General features: G+C 32.1%; 1 protein-coding gene and 2 pseudogenes across 1 annotated transcript; all 3 read left to right on the top strand.

Annotated features, from left to right (window-relative positions):
- The first annotated feature begins 731 nt into the window (after positions 1-731).
- LOC131625329 (uncharacterized) lies at positions 732-15,715 on the top strand (annotated as a pseudogene).
- A 3,168-nt stretch (positions 15,716-18,883) lies between these two features.
- LOC131625328 (protein LIGHT-DEPENDENT SHORT HYPOCOTYLS 3-like) lies at positions 18,884-19,469 on the top strand. The gene is made up of 2 exons (XM_058896196.1): positions 18,884-18,904; positions 19,007-19,469. The coding sequence occupies exons 1-2, from the start codon at positions 18,884-18,886 to the stop codon at positions 19,427-19,429; spliced, it is 444 nt and encodes a 147-aa protein (XP_058752179.1). The 3' UTR covers positions 19,430-19,469.
- A 504-nt stretch (positions 19,470-19,973) lies between these two features.
- Positions 19,974-24,494, top strand: LOC131625346 (protein ACTIVITY OF BC1 COMPLEX KINASE 3, chloroplastic-like; annotated as a pseudogene).
- Positions 24,495-25,120: the final 626 nt, after the last annotated feature.

Raw genomic sequence — 25,120 nt, 5'->3', positions numbered from 1 at the left:
TTTTAATATACAAAAATTATAATAATGTTAATAATAATATTTATATATATAATGTAATAATATGTTAAAAATCCTTATAAATAATATATAGTTTTTATTTAATTTAATAAATCTATTTAATTACAAATTTTTCTTATGTATGTAATATTAATACATTATTTTATTTTTATTTAGATTTAAGAAAATTTATTTTCATATACAAAAATAATAATAATGTTAATAATAACATTTATATAAATAATATTATTTTTAATTATAATAGTTGAATATTATTATTATTTGTATAAAATAAACACATTAAATTGATAATTATTTTTATATAAATTGTTTATAAAATCAAAACATTAAATTAGGAATGATATTTAAAAACCAACGCATTAAATTGACAAAATTTTTTTTAGTATAAAATTAAAGCATTAAATTAGCAATCTTACAAATTCAATTTAAGAAATTCAATTTAAGGCATTCAATTTGTTTAAGGCATTCAATTTGTTTTTTACCGTAAAAAACAAACTTGCAAATTCAAAACTTATAAATTTCAGTTACTATTATAATTATTTTCTTATTTCAGTTACTAAACATAGAATTAGTAACAATTATTATTATATTTCATTTCTTTTATAATATAAGCAACTTAAAATTCTTTAAAAAACAAATCAAAATCTCTTTTTTCAATAACAACACGTACTACTAATTCTTCACTCTTCATTCTCTATAATACCAAATTTGATATGGGTATATACATGCACTACTATTAAAAAGATATTGTCACTTTACTATATTTTATAATTTTTTAACTGATTAAATTTATGTTTTTTGTTTGTAGATATCCCTTCCATGATAACTCCTGTAGCTCAAATTTGTGGTGGCAAAATTGAAATTAATTTGAAGGTTAGAGTAATTCATCTTTGGATTATACCGGATCGCATAAATTCAGCAGAGAATGGAAGTCTCCATATGCTCTTATTGGATGAAAAGGTATTATTTGAATTACTCTATATGATCTAAATTTTTTTTAATTATATATATAGATACTAACATGTTTATTTTTCCTTTTATTTATCAATAGTGTGGAAAAATTCATGCAACAATTCGAAAAAATCTCATGCCACAATTTAAGGATAAAATTTTAGAAGGTTCTACGTATGTTTTTGAAAAAATTTTGGTTGCTCTGAATGATGTTTCATTCAGAACCACAAACCATAAGTATAAGCTCAATTTTATGGGATCTACAAATTTATTCAAAGTGAATGCCCCGGAGATACCTATTCATCATTTTGAATTTATGTCATTTCTTGATATCCTGTCTTCAACAAAAGAGGATAAATTACTCGGTGAGATTTATTAGTGTCTGTGTGATATAATATTTTCATATCTTTAAATTATAAATTATATTAATTTTTTAAAAATTGTTTATTAGATATTATTGGCCATGTCGTAGAGAAAAACAATATCAAAGAAATCGAAAAAAATGGCACCAAAGTTATGGATATTACACTTGAAGATTTGGAGTGAGTTTTTTATATGTAGAATAACTAATTATTTTTTTTTTTATTATCATGTATTATAACCATGTAAAATAATATAATTTCATTCATATATAATGCAGTAACAATAGAATTCATTGTACTTTATGGAGTGAATTTGCTGAAATGATGAAACAATTTTTGGAAAAACATGACTTTCACACAGTGTCATCATCATACTGCAAATATGCAAGTTGAAGAAGTATTACGGTACGACTATAAATATATATTTGCTATTTAATACATTTCAACTTTATATATACACTACGCCGTACAAGGGCTTTCACAGCGCTTTTTTTGGCCTTTAACAGCGCTTTAAAGCGCTGCCAAAGCCAGCGCTGGCGTAGGCTACGAAAGCGCTTTTAAAAGCGCTCTGGTAGACCCCCCCTTTAAGAGCGCTTTCCTGGAAAAAGCGCTCTTGTAGGACCCCCTATAAGAGCGCTTTCCTGGAAAAAGCGCTCTGGTAGACCCCCCTTTAAGAGCGCTTCTTAGTAAAAGCGCTGGCAAAGACCAGTAAAAAAGCAAAAAAAATTAAAAAATTACGCAGCATACAAAAGCGCTTTTGGAAAAGCGCTCTGGTAGGCCCCCCTATGAGAGCGCTTTTTCCAGAAAAAGCGCTCTCATAGGGGGGCCTACCAGAGCGCTTTTCCAAAAGCGCTTTTGTATGCTGCGTAATTTTTTAATTTTTTTTGCTTTTTTACTGGTCTTTGCCAGCGCTTTTACTAAGAAGCGCTCTAGTATGTGGACCTTTAAGAGCGCTTTTTAGAAGCGCTGTAGTTGCTAAATGAGGTATTTTTATGTGCAGCCTATAATTTAATCCTCCCAGTCGACCTGTAATGTTTTCGACCTGTAATATTTTCGACCTGTAATATATTTTCGACCTGTAATATATTTTCGACTATATTATTTCAGCCATCAGTAAGACAATATATATACTAATATATACCATTATAATATCCAAAATTATATATATACATCATTACAAAATTATATATATACATCATTACAAAATCAACAATATTATAGTTCAAATCTGCATGAAAAATAGCTTAATATAAAATTGACACAATTCCTCTTTGATTTCTTCTAACTTTAGCTTCGAGTACCCAGCAGCACGGAATTCGTCAAGGTACTATAAAACAAAAACATAATATGAATAATATATTTAGGTAAATGTAATAAATTATATGAAATTATCTTAAGTTATAACTTTATACCGTGGGAGGAATCTCTAATTGATTCGCCTGAATGATTTCTTTCATAAACCTCAATACAAAGTATCCGCAGTCTGAACTGTTACGCTGTAGCGGACACTACATAGAAAAACAAATAAGATTCTATATAAGTTGTCTTGTTTTACCAAGTAGCATAAATATTATAAGCAAATTTGTGAAAAGTAATGTACCTGCACTTCGATCCAGGTGATGTTGTTTGATTTAGTCCGGGATACCTGTGCGTCCCGTTGACTACGGAATACTTGTATTGATCTAATTAACAAATATATAAAAGCATATGTTTAGATCAATCCCACAAATAAGTAAATATATAAATATACACGAATATATATTTAGAACGATCCCACTTACAAATCAACGATTTCCTTCATGGCCGGATAATTGGTCCATTCACCCTTTACCGAATTCAGATAATACACGACTTCCCTTATCGGGTTGATAGCAAGCAGCAACCAGTGTGCTCTATAAATTAAAACAATAGGTTATATGAAAATATTGCTATACACTAAAGAAACAGAGATTAGATGAATAAAGAATGAGAAACTAACCCTACTGGTCGGGTATTATACGCCCAAAGATGCAGACATTCTGTATTGCCGGTGGACATGAATCTATCGACTAAGCGCTGTCTAACAGATTCCGGATCCGAAACAATTTCCATTCCGCTGCAATGGGCGGAAGACACGAACCGGAATCTGTTAGACAATGCAGTCCCGCGCAACACTCTGTCATACAACAACCTTAAATAAAAACATAATAAACATTAGATTCTTTTCATTGAAAAGTGTAAATAAATTATATTGTGGGACTAATTAAATAATATATCGGATGAGTGAATATTACCGGATGTATGAATGCATATTACTGACGCCTAGTTGATCTTGGTTAAAAATCTCTTGCAAGTCATCAATTGTAATATGTGACTTGAACTCAATACCGAAGACACTTTCATCCATATCGATTTCCCGTAAAGCACCATCCTTCATATCGGACATATCAACCATTGTTGCGAGTGTCGCCCGGTATCGAGGCACAAAAGCACCGCCTTTTCTTGCCGCTTGCTTCGGAGGACCACTGGGTGGTACGCTACGAACCTGCTGCGTCACTTGTTGTGACTCCCGAGCGGATGCCTAAAAATCATATAAGTTAGGTAAAATATAAAATCATGCATATTTTGATTCAGATTATATATTAACACTTTAAATGTACCTCTTTTAGCGATGCAACAGACTCCTCCTCCTGTAAAATCCCTTTACCCTTAATTGCGGGTTTTATAGGAGCAGTCTAAAAATAAAATGTAAAACATAATTAATAAACGGTTTAGAATTGACATTCGAAAACTAAATGATTCATAATCGTTTTCAATTTACCTCATCACTAATGGTAATGAGCTCCGAGGGCCATGCAACAAACGATCCTATTGCATCTCGCAGCAATGTCGTCTCTGAGACCATGTCAGGTACCGGTAGAATCGCATCACGATCTAATACAACATCCACCGATACTTTCAGGTGTCCATCCGGGAGCGGTCTGTGGTGAAGTAAATCTCCCGAAGTGTTGTGCACTTTTCCCTTGCCAACTAGTCGATAATTCGGTTCCGATAAGTATAGTTGGCAAGATGAAATGCCCTAAACCAAAAGTAAATATAAAGTCATTATCATTAATAAAATAGAACAATTTAAAAGGAAAAAAAATTATAATTACCTCGGGAAATTTCCTTTGATAGTTGATACTAGCCTTATCACTAGTTTCTTTCACCGATGAAGTGTTGCACTTTTCTCTCATATACACTTCTTTATCTCTTTGCAATTCAGAGACTTGTGCTTGCAATTCCGCCAACTTTTGCAACACTTCTTCATTTGAAGGATTTCTTCTCCTAGGACTCTTGTAAAAAGAGGTTGGAGTCACACCATGACCCTTACCCCTCACCCGACCGGGATACTCGGGAGCATCTAGTACTCTACTAAGTACGCTCTCCTCACCGGTGGATGCCGATTGCGACAAGGTCTCCTGTAATTCATTTACATTTAAATAATTATTAGTGGAGATAAAAAGTCATTTATATATTAAAAAACATTTGATTTAATTAAAGACACAGTATTATACTTACACATTCAGTATAAACTCTCTGAACATCGGGATCGACAGCGTGATTCTTGCCCACACGAGCTTCCTTCCACAACACATGTACAGGAAGTGAAGCTTCCTCACTTTTAGTCTCCTCCAACTATGCATTGACACAAACGATAAAATCGTCAATTAAAACATGCACATGTAGACAATTAATTAAATCGAATTTCTATTTACTTACAATTTTATCCTCTAAGCGTGCATATCCCAAACGCCCTTTTTTGTATGGATACGCGGGTTTGGATGCTCTCTCCCTATTCGTGGCACTCTTTTTCTGAAAAGCTTCATCTCTTTGCTTTACAAACTCAGCCCAATCTGCTTCATCAATGAAGGTCGCATACTTTGTTGGCCGTCCCGGTGCATCTTCAAGAAATTTTCCATCTTTATCCTTAAGATAGGTGTTTGTCAAAAAACTTTTCCACCCTCTATATCTCTTGCCGGCCAAACTAAGTATGTAGCTTTTACGTTCATCTGGTATCTCAAAAGTCCTCTGCAAAAAAACGTACGCATAGTGTGTTAGTATAAATAATTTAAACAATTTATCGTCAAGATAATAACAACAATTAACCATATATGATATATACCTGAAGCTCTTCCCAAATCGCTTGTTTTTTCTCCTCCAATTCTAAATTTTTCGTTTTCGATTTCCAGGTAGCTATGGAGACCGGAATATGCATACGGACAAGTGTACCAATATAACTTGTCAACTTTGCAGAATTAGGACCAATTGGTTGTTTATCAGAATTCCATTCCAATCGGTATACTAATCCTTGGTCTCTATGTCGTATGATACTCCTCATAATAGTGATGCCTCGTGCAACCTCTTTTGCTTCAGTATCAGGTGGAGCATTTGTATCCGAAGCAACTCTTTCTTGTGAGTTTTCTTGTAAGTTTTCAGGTGGGTTTTCAGGTGGAGCATCTCTATCTGAAGCCATTGAAGTACCAGAGTCAATGATACGAGCTCCAAAGAGATCCAAAGTTATCAATCCAGTCAGACCTATACAAGAAATTCAATTCAATGTATGATTATAATAAGAATGGGTGAATAGCTCATGATGCAGTTAATTAAATACACCACTACTAACACTACTAACACAAGACACACGATGCAGTTAATTAAATACACCACTACTAACACGAAGCTATAAAACTTTTTGCTCAAAAGCAAACCTTATGAATCATCCTTGTCTATATACATTAACTCACTCTTGTTTCATTCTTTACCTTCTCTCTTCCTCATTAATTCAACTCTCATAAGGTATATATTATTACTATTATTATATATTATTTATTATTTAATTTTCTCTATGTGCTGTCATTCTCATACTTTACAGTACTTGGCATCCTTGAACAAGCCAATTTATTGTACAATATATATATACCATCACTCTCAATCTCATACACACACAACATATATATCATAGAGTTATTATATATAAATAAAAGTATATAATATATATTTTATCAAATTCCAAAATCTATATAGCTATGTATGTACTAGCTAGGGTTATTGTTGTTGTTATTATATAATTTATATTCAGTTTTATGCCCAAATATATGATGGGCATCGGTTATGCCACTAGCTAGTTATATACCTTTACACGTATGTATATACCGACATGCCTCAAAATCCACTACATATATCATCATTGGTAGAGAAATATTGCACCTCCTCCACTATCTTATACAACAGTCAAGAAACTTTACTCACAATTTCAATTCTACTAAGATAACAAGAGACTCACAATTTCAATTGTACTAAGATAAGAAGAGGCTAAGGACATAAATGGAGACCACAAATTAAGAATAAGAGCCTCTCTATGGAACAGAACTCAAAAGATAAGAAGAGGTTAAATTTATATTTTGTGAAAACCATACAAGCAGACCCCAAACAATCCAACAGCCACCATTTCACAGTTCAACAGAACTCAAAACCCTATCAAAGGCCTTAAGAAAAGAGCATTCCATCAAATTCAGAATCACAAGGATACATTGATACATCTAGGGTTTTGTTAAAAGCTATGAGAAGTGTGATACCTGGGTGGCGCAAAGCAAGTTGCTACCAGAGGAGAAGTGACGGAGACGAAACGATGGTGGTGGACGGAGGAGAAGAAGTTCGCGCGATGGTGGTTGACGGAGGACCGACGACGGTGAGGGGTACTGGGGTTTCTGGTTCGCGTGCAGAGAGAAAAAGAAAGAGAGAAAGTGAGAAACAGTAGAAGCGTGTTTTTGGTTTTAATTTTAGTAATAAGGCTACTAAAGCGCTTCTGGAAAGCGCTCTCATAGCCTGGGCTATACCAGCGCTTTTGACAAAAAGCGCTCTCATTAAACACCCCTACCAGAGCGCTTTTGAAAAGCGCTTTCGTTCCCCCCACGTTCCCCCCACCTACCAGAGCGCTTTTGTAAAGCGCTTTCGTACCCCCCCCTACCAGAGCGCTTTTGAAAAGCGCTCTCATAACCCCCCCCCCCTACCAGAGCGCTTCTTAAAAGCGCTTTCATACCCCCCACTATTAGAGCGCTTTTTTAGCGTGTTTTTTAATTTTGTCTTTAGCGAAGCCTATGCCAGCGCTTTTCCTAAAAGCGCTTTCGTAGGGGTGCTGCTAAAAGCCAAATTTGGCGTAGTGATAAATGAATAATATAATAAGTGATATTATTATTTTAACATAGGCAAAATGGGTGTGTCTAACTCATTTTTTGGAACAAAAATGTTTTTGAATGTTGATATACCTGCTATTAACGACTATAAATTGAGGTAAATTTGTTTTTCAATTCACCTGTCATTTATTATTCTTTGCTTTATAAGTAGATATTTAACAATTTAATTCAATAGGATGACTGAGGAAAATGTGGATTTGACTCAAGGTGTTAGTCAAATGACGGACCAACCATAATTCCATTGGCAGATGATTTACTCCAAACCAAAAAAATGACTATTGAAGATTTGATTGAATCTACAGAAGTAATTGTTTATTAATTTTAGAAAATATTCATATTTTATGATAACTCTGACAGTAATTAATGGTAATTTTTTCATTTAAATGTGACAGAAATGTTTTGGCTCTGTCTTAGTAAGAACATGTGAGCTTGATACTGATGCAGGATGGTTCTATCAAGCATGCTTCAAATGTGCCTCAAAAATTAATATAATTGAAGGAAAGCTATATTGTGACAGATGCAAGATGCCAAAAACTGCCGTTCCTAGGTACGTAAAATAATATTTTAGAATAAATTACTTTGAATTACTATGATACATGTTAATGACAAATATTATGTTTCTTTAAATATACAGGTTTAAGGTTCATATACAAGTCATAGATAAGACCGGATCAACAACTTTTATTTTGTTTGATCGCATTGTGTCTCAAGTGCTGGGCAGAAATGTACAAGATCTGCTTGATTCTATGGGTCAGGTTGGATAATTGGAATATATATATATATATATATATATATATATATATATATATATATATATATATATATATATATATATATATATATATATATATATATATATATATATATATATATATATATATATATATATATATATATATATATGAATTCACTACAAATGAAACAATATTTTATATCATTTATGTACCTGCAGGGGAGTAAAGCTAATGCTTATCCATCAGACTTGGATACATTTCTGGACAAACAAATATTATTCAAAGTTGAAGTTAGTGATGGAAACATATTTCAAAATTGGCGTAGCTATACTGTCAAAAAACTTACCGAAGACACTGATATAATCAAACAATTCATATCTATTAATGGGATTAAGGTATGAATACAAAATTATGTAATTTAATTTATCAATAATTATTTATAACTAATAATTGAATTATGATTTATCAAAGATAACTAATAATGAAGAGAAAGCTGAACATGTCGAAGAAGTAACTAGACTTGCTGATGAGAAACCGGTGGTATAATTTTTTCCTTTATAACAAATATCCATTATCATTTGCATATTTTTATTTTATCTAACAATAAATATTAACACCCTTATTTTTAAAATTTAATTTAGTCATTGATGTGAAAAAAATATATTTAATTAATAAAAAAAGCTGCAAATTCAAAACTTATAAACTGTAAAAAATAATAAAATTAATTATTTATATATTTCAGTTACTATTATAATTATTTTCTTATTTCAGTTACTAAACATAAAATTAGTAACAATTATTACTATATTTCATTTCTTTTATAATATAAGCAACTTAAAATTCTTTAAAAAACAAATCAAAATCTCTTTTTTCAATAACAACACGTACTACTAATTCTTCACTCTTCATTCTCTATAATACCAAATTTGATATGGGTATATACATGCAATACTATTAAATTTAACAGCTTTCCATTTTACAACACTTTATTTTATAAATATTTTTATAATATTAATTATATCATCACATTTTTAATATATTTATATTTTATATTTGTTTTAACTTTTAAACTGAGTTATTTTCCACTCTAAAACAGAAAAGCAACTTGGAGTGGCAGAAATTCAACGTCTCAATCGACTCAAAAGGAAGCAACAACTTGATTTGAAACGTATTAAAAAAAACACATTTCAAAAGATGGGTAAATTTAAATATTCAAAAATATATTAAAATATGTAAAATTAACAACACTTTATTTTATAAATATTTTTTATTTTTTAAAATATTAATTATATCATCACATTTTTAATTTACATTTTATATTTTTTTTAAATAGATAAAGTGTGTTATTTTCTACTCTAAAACAGAAAATCAACATGGAAAAAATAAGGAAGAAATTCAACGTCTCAATCGGCTCAAAAGGAAGCAACAACTTTTCAGACATTGATTCTTTTATTGAAAATCATAATGAGTACAACAACATGGTACCCATCACAAATGGAGAAGAATCAGATATACCTTCTAATTCAGGTATTTTTTTTATATGAAAAATATTTATTTAAAGGATATATATTTTAAACATTTAAAAAAATATATAAAAATAGTCTAATATTGTATTTTATATAAAAAAAATTATAGATTCAACATATTAAATTAACAAATTTATTTGAAAAATCAAACGTATTAAATTGACAATAAATTGTTGTTTATAAAATCAAAGCATTAAATTAGCAATTGTATTAAGTTATTTAACATTCAAAAATAGGTAAATTTAAATATTCAAGAATATAATAAAATCTGTAAAAATAACAGCACTTTATTTTATAAATATTTTTTATAATATTAATTATATTATTACATCTTTAATATCTTTATATCTTTATATTTGTTTTAAGTTGATAAAGTGTCTTATTTCCCGCTATAAAACAGAAAAGCAACATGGAAAAAATGATGCAGAAATTCAACGTTTCAATCGGCTCAAAAGGAAGCAACAACTTGATTTGAAACGTATTAAAAAAATCACGTTACAAAATATGGGTAAATTTAAATATTATAAACTATATTCAAATCTTAAAATACATAATTTTGAATGTAATTAAGAATAATTCACCTTTTATCTTTCAGAAATTGATTCTTCTATTGAAAATCATAATGAGTACAACAACATGGTATCCATCACAAATGGAGAAGAGTCGGATATACCTTCTAATTCAGGTATTTTTATATAAAAATATTTATTTAAAGGATATATATTTTTAACATTTAAAAATATATATTTACATAGTCTAATATTGTATTTTATTTTCTTCTAAGAATTCTTTTTCAATTACAAATTGTCAATGATATTGTATTTATTTACACAAATTGGATTAGTATCATTTTGTAGAATATTTTACTCTTATTGAACTTAATTAATTAAAACGAATTTACCTTTTAGCTTTCAGACATTATGTCAATGGTGGAAAATGACAATGAGTTAAACACCATGGTATGCATGACAAATGGAGAAGAGTCAAATGTACCTTCTAATTCAGGTAATTTAATCAAAATATTTATTTAAAGTAATATTACAATATTCTCAAATCTATGATTTAAAAACCTATTATATGTATATTTAACATTGTAAAAATATGTTTACTTCTTTTAGGGATTCAATTTCCGTTACAAATTGACAATGAACAATTAGATGATACTGCTAAGTCAGGTTCAAAATTTTATATCTACGTAATATTTCTACATTATATTGTTAAAGATATCTTGCCAATATTAAAATTGACTATTTGGCAAATAAAATTGTTAATTTGTTGTTTTGTATAAATTGTAGATTCCCAATATTTAAATATGGGTCACCCAATATGTGTTTGTGAATTCTGTGGTGCATTGATGTGGTATGAAGAACGCGTTCAAAAACAGTATAGACCACTGACACCAAAATTTTCAATGTGTTGCATGCAAGGCAAGATTCTAATTGCTCCATACCCCAGTCTTCCTCAATCTTTGCATGATTTGTATCACAAACATGACAGAAGGAGTAAATTCTTTTTGGAAAATATTAGATCTTTCAATAGTATGTTTGCTTTCACCTCTATGGGAGGAAAAATAAATAAGGAAATAAATAATGGTAATGCACCACCAATATTTGTGATGAATGGTGAAAACTTTCATCAAATTGGAAGTTTGTTGCCTTTACCAGGGAACCAACCAAAATTTTCTCAACTATACATCTACGACACTGATAATGAAATAGTTAACAAAATGGCCGTTGTCAGGTAATTACACTCATTTGTATAGTTTCATAGTCATAATTATCATATCGAACCTTGAGCTTATTATATTTTTGTTTTAAGATTATTGATAAACACTACTTCAATTACATATAACCACCAATTATTTTTTCATATATTACAGAATGGATGGTGAAGACTTTGAGTTGAAATCAACAATTGTTAGCGATATAAGGGAAGTTCTTGATAATTTCAATCCCTATGTCAAAACATATAGAATAATTCGAGACACCATAACAAAACAAAATGCTCCAACTATGAAGTTAAGAATATTAAGAAAGAGAGGTTGTGATGGTCGACGATACAATCTTCCAACAGCTTTAGAGGTGGCAGCATTGGTCGTTGGTGATTTTGATTCAGTAGACTTTGATAGGGATGTTGTTGTTGAGACTCAATCTGGATTGTTGCAACGTATTTCTGTATTTGAGCCAGCATATTTACCATTACAATATCCACTTCTATTTCCTAGAGGAGAAGACGGGTTTCGAAAAGATATTCCATATAATGAAGATACTAATACGTCCACTTCAAAAAGGAAGTTTGTCACACAAAAAGAATGGGTTGCCTACAAAATTCAACAAAGAGATACAAATCAGTCAACATTATTGTTTTCTAAAAGATTATTTCAACAATTTTTGGTGGATTCATTTAGTGCAATAGAGTCTTCGCGCTTGAAGTGGATTAGAGATCATCAAAAAGACTTAAGAGCAGAAATCTACAAGGGGTTAACCGAGGCCATTCTTAGAGGAGAGACTAATCCAACTTCATCAGGAAAAAGAATTGTGTTGCCGTCTACATTTGTTGGTGGAGCAAGATATATGATATAAAATTATCAGGATGCCATGGCAATTTGTGGTTGGACAGGATATCCTGACTTATTTATCACTTTCACATGTAACCATAAATGGCCTGAATTGGTTGATTTTTTTGAAAACATATCACCTAAAGCCAGAGGATAGGCCCGATTTAGTGAGTCGACTTTTCAAAATTAAACTTGATCAGTTAATAAAAGACATCAAGAAAGGCACTATTTTTGGAAAAGTCAAATCAGGTAACCTTATATGTACTTTCATTCCTCATCTAATATTTTTTATATAATTATTACTCAAATGTATTTTTATCTAACATTTAATAATAATTGAACTTATTTACTTCAAACTTGCAGTAATATACACTATTGAGTTTCAAAAGCGTGGACTCCCACATGCTCACATATTGGTTTTCCTTGAGACTAATTATAAGTGTGTCTGTCCTAATGATATTGACAAAATAATATCTGCCGAGATTCCAGATAAAGATAAAGAGCCTGAGTTGTTTAAAGTGGTATCTTCATTGATGATTCATGGTCCATGCGGCGCTCAAAATAAAAAATCTCCATGCATGCATAATGGAAAGTGTTCAAAACATTTTCCAAAAAAATTTGCTGATTCTACCGTTATTGATGAAGATGGATATCCGGTATACAAAAGGAGAGACAATGATGTGTTTATTCAAAAAGGTGACTCATTTGTAGATAATAGGTTTGTGGTTCCTTATAATAAACATTTATTATTGAAGTATAATGCTCATATAAATGTGGAGTGGTGCAATCAGTCACGGTCAATTAAATATCTTTTTAAATATGTCAACAAAGGGCATGATCGTGTCACTGTTGCCTTTTATAGCAGTGGAAATGAGCAAAATAAATCTGATTGTTTGGATGAAATAAAGATGTACTACGACTGTAGATATTTGTCAGCATGTGAAGCTGTTTGGAGAATATTTTCTTTTGATATTAATTATAGAGAACCATCAGTGAAACGACTAAATTTTCATTTAAAGAATGAGCAACATGTGATATATGATGATTATGCTGACATTCAGGATGTTGTGAACAAAAAATATGTTCATTGTACAAAATTTTTGGCATGGATAGATGCCAACAAAATATATCCTGAAGCAAAAAATCTTACATACAGTCAATTTCCAACAAAGTTTGTGTGGAAAGTTGAAGAACATAAATGGGCTCCACGAAAACAAGGAGTTGCAATTGGAAGACTTCATTTTGTTCCCCCTGGATCTAGTGAGATATTTTATTTGAGAACTTTGCTAAATTATGTGAAGGGTCCTACATCTTTCGAAGAAATAAAAACAGTTAATAATGATACAAAGAAGACTTTTAAGGAGGCTTGCTATGCATTGGGATTTTTGGATGATGATAAGGAATACATAGATGCAATTGTGGAGGCAAGCCAATGGGGTACAGGAGAATATTTGCGCCTATTGTTTGCAACTTTATTATTTTCAAAGCAAATATCTCGCCCAGATTTTGTTTGGAATAACACTTGGGAGTATTTGTGTGATGATATCTTACATAAGCAACGACGCCTTTTTCACATTGAAGGTAATTTGCATATTAATTTAAACTGCATTTTTTATTTTTGTATGTATTATGTATTGTGCTTAATAATTAATTTCTTTAATTAATTACATATTCCATTAAAATTATAGATTTGGTCTTGACTCCCGATCAACTGAAAAGCTACGCTTTAGCTGAAATAGAGACATTCTTACAAAGTAATAACAAGAGTTTAGAAGATTATCCTGAAATGCCTCAAGCAGATGTGTCATTAATACCCAAGAGAAATAATACATTGATTTATGATGAGTTGAACTATGACAGAAAATCTTTGGTTGAGGAGCATCGTAGATTAATGTCAACAATGACTGTTGAACAAAAAGGAATATATGATCGTATCATGAAAAGGGTAAATGAAAATAAACCAGGATTTTTTTTCCTTTATGGATATGGAGGAACTGGAAAAACTTATATTTGGAGATCAATGTCAGCAGCATTAAGATCAAAGGGTGAGATTGTTATAACAGTAGCTTCAAGTGGGATAGCTGCATTGCTTATTCCAGGAGGGAGAACAGCACACTCAAGGTTTTGCATACCTATAAATGTTAATGAATGCTCAACATGCGAAATAGCTCCAAAAAGTGATTTGGCCGATTTAATAGCCAAGGCAAAGATGATCATATGGGATGAAGCACCAATGATGCATAAGCATTGTTTTGAAGCTGTTGATCGCACTTTAAGGGATATTCTTCGATCTTATAATAATGGAAGTTTAGATATCCCATTTGGTGGAAAAGTAGTTGTTTTGGGTGGAGATTTTCGCCAAATCCTTCCTGTCATAACTAAAGGAACTAGACAAGACGTTGTTCATGCTACTATCAATTCTTCCTATCTTTGGAATTTTTGTGAAGTTCTTACATTAACTACAAACATGAGACTTCTAACAGGAAGTTCAACGTCTGATATTGAAGAAAGAACGGAATTTTCTCGGTGGATTTTGGGAATTGGTGATGGAAGTATTGGAGAAACTAATGATGAAGATATCACAATCAATATACCAAACAATTTTCTAATTCCAAGTTTTGGTGATCCACTTGCCGCTATTGTTCAAAACACATATCCAAATCTTTTCCAAAATATGGGTGACCAGACATTTTTTCAAGATAGGGCTATATTAGCTCCTAAGAATACAATTGTTGACTCAATCAATGATTACATGCTGGATTTAATAAGTGGAAAAGAAATAATATATTTGAGTTTTGATTCTCCGTATTATAAAAACTCAGATGTGGACATCCCAAATGATATACACACTCCTGAATTTTTGAACACAATTATTTCTTCTGGACTTCCAAATCACAAGTTAAGATTAAAAGTTGGAGTACCAGTAATGTTATTGAGAAATATTGAACAATCTTTAGGTTTGTGTAATGGAACACGATTAATAATTACAAAAATGGGAAAATATGTCGTTGAAGCAAAGGTCATTTCAGGAAGCAATATTGGTCAAAAAGTTTATATTCCAAGGTTATCATTGACTCCTTCTGATAAGAGAATCCCTTTCAAATTCCAACGACGGCAATTTCCTTTAGCTGTTTCATTTGCAATGACTATCAATAAAAGTCAAGGACAATCACTCAAACATGTTGGAGTATATCTACCACAACCAATTTTCTCTCATGGACAACTATATGTTGCCATATCACGGGTTACTTCAAAAAAAGGGTTGAAGATATTGGTGACTAATGATGAATGTGAAGATATAGATACAACATCCAATGTAGTTTACAAAGAAATATTTAATAATAGTCTTTAGTTACTTAATTTTTCTTTCTTCTAATGTATACATTCTAAATAATTAATAGTATAATTGCAAATATAATCTATATGGAGTATAAAATAATTTTTATGCAAATAACAAATAAATATCAACTATTATTAAATAATTATTTCTAACATACCGCACAGGTCGGTAATCTAGTTTTCACTAAATACAATGTTCTGCTTTGAATAATTACGAGCTTGTGGAGAATATTTCCATCAATCTAAATTCTATGTCAACCGATGTTGCACTATGATCATAGATGAGACTCAAATATGTTGTTAGAGTAATTTCTAATTTTTGAAAAGAATGTATACTATGAAGGTGCAACAATCAGACTTGTTGATCAAGTAATTTTTAATTTCTAAAAAGTGTATAAAGTATGTCACACACAACATTGAGACGTCTAGATCAAGTAATTTCTAAACACTAAAATGCATGTAAGTGTAAAGTATGTCAAGACACAATATTAAAGCGTGTTGAGCAAATTATTTTTAATTTTTAAAAAGAATATAAAAATATGTTAAGACGCAACACACAACTTATCTTACATTTCATAAACACATAAAAGATTCTAATATATCGCATAATATGCAACCCATGATATATTCATAAACTCGCAAAAGTATTATATTTTAACATAATGCGAAATATGCAAGTCATGATATATTCATAAACACACAACTCATAATACATTTCACGGAGTCATAATTTTTTTAAAATATGATGCTTAATATGCAACTCATCAAATATTCATAAACATGTTATTTTATTTATTTTAAATTTAGTATTATTATCATTATGATTACTTTATTAATTTTGGTTTTTTTATCAATGGTTATTTTTTTTTGCTAATAGGGTTGAATAAATAACCCACAATTCTTAAAAAAAAAAAAAAACTAAACATAAAACATCACCTTAAAACAAGATTTCTATTTGAGTTTGAGACAAATTCGGAATAAACAAGGTTGTCGAAAACTCCAATTTTCATGAATATTTTTTGGGTTAAATATGTTTTTGGTCCCTATAAATAAGTCAAAATCCAGTTTTAGTCCCTATAAAATTTTCTTTCAAAGAATGGTCCTCTTAAATTTTTCCGTCTCCATTTTTAGTCCTTGCAGTCTATTTGCTCTAACGGAAGCAGACGTGGCACGCCACGTGTTACGCCACGTCACTAAAAGTCAACACTGTAAAAAATATGTTAGATTGCGGGGGTTTTAAACCTCCCTAAATTTGATAGTTTTTTTGAAAATTGTTACATTCCAATTTTTTCTTACCTACAAATATCAGTATTAATTAAAGTCTTGATTCATATATTCCCCTTCTTCTTCACACTACAATAAAATAATAGATTAACTACCGAATTTTACTACAAATTATTTTTATAGTTGATTTTAAGTTAAAAAACATCTATTTAACTCTAATTATTTTTAAACTTGAAATAAAATAGATTATTATTGTATATTGTTTTGGTATTGATAAACATCTAAAATGGGCACAAAATATTAACTATTGTATTTTACTATAACTATGAGTAGCTTTTGGTTCTGCTGCAGCCATACACCATGACACCATTGTTCTTGATTGAACCAATACACTTTCTTAACCACCAATACACTCCCCACATTCTGATATTGGTTTTTTCACCAAGTGATGTTCATTGCTTCACGATGCTCTTTATTATATTCTTTTAAGAGTAATATGTGTCATCAAAATTTACATGATTCTTATATTGCTCGTAAGAAATTGTTGGTGGTACAATGCTACCTACACTTGTGGATAGGTTGATGGAGTTGCATTGTTTCATCAATTGTGAATTTTCAAATCCAGCCAAAGATATAAAGTGGTAGAATTTGCAGTGTCCTTCCTGCTGCCTATATATCTTTAATGTGCTCATTTCAAAGAGATCACTCACTTCCACAGATGGAAAAAACAAAAGTATTTAACTGTTTTATATACTTTAAGAACAATGAAGAGAAAGAAACAAATTTACCTATTGATTGTTTGTTTACTATAATGGGAGTTTGCATTAAAAATTCAATATTTTTTTCAACAGAGTGGGTGGCAAAAAGGAAATCGTAAAAGTAGTGAACACTGCCAGAACACTACTGTCAGCGAAACAGATTCATATTTTTCCTTTTTGGTATGAAAGAGTAAACATAAGACAATTTGTGTTTTACACTGATCACCAGCCTTGAAAGGCAAGAATCAAACTCCAAAAGTGGATTGGAGTGAAGTAAACCTCTCAGTATGGTTATGTTATCCTTGCTAAATGATTTCATTTTGCTTCATGTGCTAAATTTGCTTTGGTTTGGTTTTGTCCTTGTTAGCTATAGTTTTTAACCAGAGTTTTGTGCCAAAGTTTAGTTGACATTCATCCAAGTTCCATTCTTTACATATATTTTTACAATAATCAGTAAATTCTTCATCCATTTTCATTAGCCGTTAATTCTGTTCTATAATTAAAACTTTGCTCTATCAAGATCATTCTTGAATGAGAATAACTACTCAAGAAAGGAACAGATTAACTCATTGAATATGAGAATAAGAGAATGATCAATCCTTAACTAACTGCATGAAACTCAGTGATATAAAAATTACAATACACATGCCTACTGTAATCACCACGGCGGATAAATGATTTCTACACGTCCTGTATCTTTTGGGGAGATTAAAGCAATGCTACAACCTTCAGCAGAAGCTCTAGCTGTTCTTCCAGTTCTATGAAATAAGTTTTATAAATGTACATACTTATGCGTATGTATGTGTATGAATAATAAATATATGGATGGAAGAAGCAAGGAGTTGGCTTACCTCTGCTGAATGTGGAAGCTGATAATGGACAACAGTTTTAATACTGGGTATATCAAGACCTCTTGCAGCAACATCTGTTGCAACAAGTATGCCATTTTCCTTTTCACGAAAGCGGTCCATGGCCTGCATTAAACAAGGTAGGAAACAACAATAAAATGACGGAACATTTACCTTCCTTCATAAATTCATCTCTTATTCTTTGATAAAAAAAACTAGTTTATACTCATGCAATTTTTTCTCTTATTCTTTGATAAAAAAACATAATATTTTCTTCAAACTAGGGTATGATCTTTCGTTGTTTATGAAGCTTCTTCTATACATGCCATTTTTTTCAACTAGTTTATACTCATGCAACTTCTACTTCAAGGAGTATTCAAGAAGAATGAACTGAGAAATTGAAAGAGATCTAGCCTCTAGGGTTATTGAAATATGTTGATTTTTTTGGTTGAATTTGTTAATATTTTGATGCAGGTACTTGGATCAATTTGGCAAAACAAAAGTGCACACACCAATTTGTCCATTCTATGGCCACCCAAACCCCCAGCACCATGTCCATGTCCATTAAGACAAGCTTGGGGAAGCCTTGATGCACTGATAGGTCGATTAAGAGCAGCTTTTGAAGAGAATGGAGGAAAACCAGACACAAATCCATTTGGTGCAAGAGCTGTTAGGCTTTACCTTCGCGAAGTTCGTGATCTTCAATCGAAAGCAAGAGGTATAAGCTACAAGAAGAAGAAAAGAAAGCGCCCACCACAACAGCAACAACATCATCAGCATCAGCAGCAACAACAGCATCAGCATCAGCATCAACAGCTTCAACAATTGCCAATGCAATTGCCGCTTCATCTTTGTCACCATCAACACCAGCTTCCACCCCCAGGTGCAACTCAATAATTATGAATGTCTCTTCTCATATCATATTCCATGGAAAAAAGTTTCATGAATATTTATTTTCTAATTAATTTAAGTACTAGTAGGTTTAGGGTTTTATTATTTGATATTTAATTCGAGTTAAATAGATGTTTTTTAACTTAAAATCAACTATAAAAATAATTTGTAGTAAAATTTGGTAGTTAATCTATTATTTTATTGTAGTGTGAAGAAGAACGGGAATATATGAATCAAGACTTTAATTAATACTGATATTTGTAGGTAAGAAAAAATTGGAATGTAACAATTTTAAAAAAAATATCAAATTTAGGGAGGTTTAAACCCCCGCAATCTAACATTTTTTTATAGTGTTGACTTTTAGTGACGTGGCGTAACACGTGGCGTGCCACGTCTGCTTCCGTTAGAGCAAATAGACGGCAAGGACTAAAAATGGGGACGAAAAATTTAAGAGGACCATTCTTTGAATGAAAATTTTATAGGGACTAAAATTGAATTTTGACTTATTTATAGGGACAAAAAACATATTTAACCCATATTTTTTTTACCATTTTTTTCTATTAACAATTTCCAATTTTATCTCACAAACTTCATCATTTTTTCTCTCTTCTTCAACTAACCAACCAACCATAACTACAATGGTAGCTGTAGCTATGTTACCTTCTTCCACCATACCTTCATGGCCTCCTCGTAGCTCAATTCCCATTTCACTCTCTTTCAAATCAAGATTAACCTCATTGAATCCACAGTTTCGTGCTGCTTTGGTTGAAGCCAAACCATCACCAAATTCCCTCGAGGTTCCTTCTCTTCCAATTGATCGTGCTGATGACATTCAAGCTGAGACAAAAGCCATGGCTCGTGCTGTTAATGCTTCTGTTTACACTCCCGAACTTGTTGCCTCAAGATATGGTTCAAAACCCTTCAAGGTTTTGTTCTAATTTTGCCAAAGTTTGAATCTTTTTGTGGTTATCTTTTGTGGGTTTGCTTTGTTTTTGTGAATTGATTTGACCCTCTTTTGGTTTTTGTTGGGTTTGTTGTGTAGGTTGTTGGAAGGGCATTTGAGATTGTGTTTAGTTTGGGGTCTTTTGGGTTGAAGCTATTGTGGGAGCAAAGGAATGGAGTTGGTGATAAGAATAAGAGGGTTCGTGCTATTGAGCTTAGGACTATTTTCACTAAGCTTGGACCAACTTTTGTCAAATTGGGTCAAGGGTTGTCTACTAGACCTGATATTTGTCCAATTGAGTATCTTGAGGAGCTTTCAGAACTTCAAGTATTGAATTCTTTCCCTTTTGGTTTATTTTTATTTGATTAGATTAGAGTGTATGTTTGGTTTCATGTTTGGAGCCTCCAAAATTGATTCTGGACGAGTAGAATTGATTTTGACATGTTTGGTTGTTCTCGAGTAGAAATTATGTCTTTTAGAATTGAGCCTCTGTTTGGTATTAAGTAGAAATCACGGTGTGACCGTGCGGTAGGTTGAAGCTAGCATTAGCAGCTTCACGAAAACACGGTGTAAAGTACTCTGAATGGAAGGTAGCGGTGACTCACTGCTTTGCCAAACACAGACTGATTCTACTTGAAGCTAGGATTTTGAATTTTGAGTTTAAATGTGATATTTCCACTGAAATTTCCTGTTCAGGTGACTTTTGCAATAATTTATCCAAATATAAATCACATTATCTTCAACTCACTTTTAGTTAGAATCAATTTTATAGAATCAATTCACTCAAAATCAGTTGTCTTCACCGCAAAACCAAACACACACTAGTGTTGTTTTTAGATTCTACTGTAATGTGAAGGACTTTCCGCAATCTGGACTTCTCATCTTTCACTTTCGGAGAAGGAAAAACTGATTCCAGATGTGTAGAGTTTTTGATATGTTTGAATGTTCGCGAGGATTATTGATTCTAACTTGAAGCTAAAATTTGGAGTTTTTGCCTCTGCAATTGAATTTTAGCATCAAATTTATCGTTCAAGCCTTTCTTACATGAATGTATCAAACATAAATCACTTTACAGTCAACTCTATTTCAATTACAATCAATTTTTATAGAGTTAATTCATTTAAAATCAATTTTTGTTAACGCAGAACCAAACACACACCAAGGTTTTGAGTAGAAACTTTATCGGTTCAGTAACTGGTTTTGGTTTTGATATGCAGTATAAGATTAGCGAGCCCTTGACTTGACTATTTAATTTATGTGTTTTATCTTTACCAGGATGGTTTGCCGACATTTCCCGATGACGACGCCTTTGAATGCATTGAGAGGGAATTAGGATTATCTCTCGACTCAATTTTTTCTACGATATCTCCTTCGCCTATAGCCGCTGCTAGTTTAGGTCAGGTTTATAAAGCTCAGTTAAAGAACTCTGGCAAAGTTGTTGCGGTCAAGGTGCAACGCCCGGGGATTGAAGAAGCTATTGGATTGGACTTCTACCTTATAAGAGGTTTAGGGTTTCTAATAAATAAATACGTGGACCGAATCACAACTGATGTTGTTGCACTTATCGACGAGTTTGCTTGTCGAGTCTTTCAAGAGCTCAACTATGTGCAGGTTAGTTCTTTTGTCAAATGCCGAAATCTTTATTCTTTTCATGTGTTATTCAAATCTTCCCTGGGTGATGTGTGCCTCGCTATGAAGCACAGACACTGGAAACACGACACTGATACTGTCACTTCGACACCGGTAATCACAAGTGTCACTGTCGCTTTTGGACACTGATACAGACACACCTTGTTTCAGAGGTGTTGGTGCTACGGAGGTGCCTTGTATGTTGATGAATAAAGCTACATATTTTTGAATTTATTTAAGATTTTTCTTTTGGGGATTGAATGTTAATTTTGACAGGTTCCTGCAGGAGGGAAAAAATGCGAAGAGATTCAAAAAATTGTATGCCGACAAGGAAGAAATTTAAGTTCCCGATGTTTTCTGGGACTATACGAGTGCGAAGGTGCTAACGATCGATTGGGTTGATGGTGTAAAACTTAACGAGCAAGAAGCAATTGAGAGGCAGGGACTAAATGTGTTGGATCTGGTAAACACCGGCATACAGTGCAGTCTCAGACAACTTCTCGAGTACGGGTATTTCCATGCGGATCCTCATCCTGGTAATCTTTTGGCTACACCTGAGGGAAAACTTGCTTTTCTTGATTTCGGGATGATGAGTGAGACTCCAGAAGAAGCAAGATATGCGATAATTGGTCACGTTGTTCACTTGGTTAATCGAGATTACGAAGCTATGGCTCAAGACTACTATGCTCTTGATTTCTTATCTAGGGATGTTGACGTGTCTCCGATTGTTCCCGCACTTCGAAACTTTTTTGACGATGCACTTGATTATACTGTTAGCGAGCTTAACTTCAAGACAATTGTGGATGGTCTCGGAAACGTTTTGTATCAATATCCATTCAATGGTAAGATAATGTTATGCTTTTCGATGACCAACCATTTTCCAATTTTTCATTTTCAATATTAGAGGACCGATGCAGTCTATACCGACACAAACATTGGAGACGGTGTCTACATCGACACATAGACATCAATAATAATTTGAGAAAAATAGAAATGATTGTATGTAACACAAGTGTCAGTGTTGGTGTCGGGCACGCCTTGAATCTTAAGTGTCAGTGTTGGTGTCCGACGACACGCCTTCAATCTGATGTGTCAGTGTTGGTGTCGGATACACCTTGATTTTGAAGTATCAATGTAACATACGATGTAGTTGTCTCGATATATTTTCTTGCAGAATCTGATTCGTTTTTTTGTTGTTATTTCCTTCTTCTGTTGACAGTTCCGGCATACTATGCATTGATATTAAGGTCTCTGACAGTTTTAGAAGGTTTAGCACTATACGCCGATCCAAATTTTAAGGTGCTTGCGGCATCATATCCATATTTTGCTAAAAGGCTCCTAACAGATCCAAATCCATATCTAAGGGATGCTCTTATTGAGTTGCTTTTCAAGGATGGCAAGTTCAGGTGGAATAGGCTCGAAAACCTTCTAGTTCAGGGAAGAAAAGATCGAGATTTCTCCGCTAAAGAAGCTTTACAACCTGCCCTGAAAGTATTGTTGAGTCCTGACGGTGAAGTTCTAAGGAATCTAGTTATCAAAGAAGCCGTTCGTGTATCCGAAGCTTTCACTCTCGGCACGATTTCCGACACATACCAGTATGTTCCCGCCTTTTTGAAGACCCTTGTCTTAAATGGTTCTGCAAAGGAGCCACTTTTGACGTCAGAAACCGAACGGCAAAACATGATAGAGCTTAGAGATCAAGTTATTAGGATATGGAGACTTTTGCAATCCTCTAATGATTTTGATCCGTCGATTTTGCTACCGCTACTTCAGGTAAGAAACAGCATTTGCGTTTTACAACATTGTAGTAGAATTGGATAGAAACTTTTTCCGCTTTGATTTTATTGAAATATTGTAAATATGAACAGGTCATTCAGCAACCCGAGGCTCGTAAACTTGGGGGTCGTGTTGTAGGCGGGATCACTCAACGACTCGCAGCGCGGTTTCTTTTGCAAGTACTCGGAGCACCAAGTTCAGCTTCTACATAGATTGTGTCACACCAACGGCTATATAAGGTACGTAATTTTGTATCGAATTTGAATTACTTTTATGATACTCAAAATGATCAATATTTCAAAACGATCATTGAAATTGCAAAATGTTAATCAAGTTCGTTGTCGTCTCTTTGAATCTATTATCAACTGCATCTCTAACATTCAGTCAATCTTATTCATTGACTGGATCATATGTCACGCGATGATGTTCTATCGTTGTTTTCTGCTAATGTTTTGCTTTTCGTTTCAGATTATTATCGACCGAATTATAAGAGTTACGAGTTAATACGAGATGAGAAAAAGTAAGAGATAATTCTTGAAAAATTATTGTATTTTATTTATTTTAGTCAAAAAACCTGTATATATATTTGATATCGCTGTCGTTATTCACGCGGTTTCGTCGCAATAAGCATCTAGATATCACAATGTAACAGTAGCAGCAATCGGTCAATTATTTTCTTACACTATACATACACATTATTGATAGCAGATGAACTTTCAGGAATCCATGGATCAAGAGGGGGAAATATCATATAAATCTGTTACATTAATTGTTCTATTATTTTTTCCTAAAAATATATTAATAGCTATAGATTTTGTTTTAAGAAATAGTTGTAGTTTTATTTATTTATTTATTTATTTATTTATTTATTTATATGGTCTAATTATACTTCTGACCCTCTATTTTATCATGCTCATGAGAATGATTCTATTTATTTAAAAATATAGTATTTTTTTTTTAATCTTTTATCACTTTTATTTCAATTTGGTCTTAATCTGATTTTTTGGCCTCAAAAAGGGATATTTATCTATAGATTAGAAATTTGGGCTCAAATTCGCCATTTTATGATAAAAGATTTGGATTGGATCAAAATTGTAACAAACATAATTGAAGGATCAAATATTTTGATTTTTCTTAAAAAAAGAGAATATTTAAGTGAATATGATAAAATATGGGTATAAAAAGTACAATGAATTCCATTTAGTTTTAAAAGTTGTAGTTTCGGACATGGCCCAAGTATAGAGGCCCAATCTTTAACTTAGCATATATTTGGATAGGCCTCAAAAAATTCAAAATCGCAGTGGAAATCACGGCAAGGTAGAAGCTACTATTAGTAACTTTTTGTTTTT

Source organism: Vicia villosa, unplaced genomic scaffold, assembly GCF_029867415.1.
Source record: "Vicia villosa cultivar HV-30 ecotype Madison, WI unplaced genomic scaffold, Vvil1.0 ctg.000205F_1_1, whole genome shotgun sequence".
In the NCBI taxonomy this organism is placed as follows: Eukaryota; Viridiplantae; Streptophyta; class Magnoliopsida; order Fabales; family Fabaceae; genus Vicia; species Vicia villosa.
The sequence above is the reverse complement of the archived record's forward strand: the minus strand, read 5'-3'. Positions and strand labels throughout refer to the sequence as shown.

What these genes read in the sequence shown, in the direction of transcription:
- LOC131625328 (XM_058896196.1), top strand. Translation starts at nt 18,884, where the DNA reads ATGCAACTTCTACTTCAAGGA. An exon ending in TGCAACTTCTACTTCAAGGA is followed by an intron (nt 18,905 to 19,006) that starts GTATTCAAGAAG and finishes ATTTTGATGCAG; the next exon opens with GTACTTGGATCAATTTGGCA.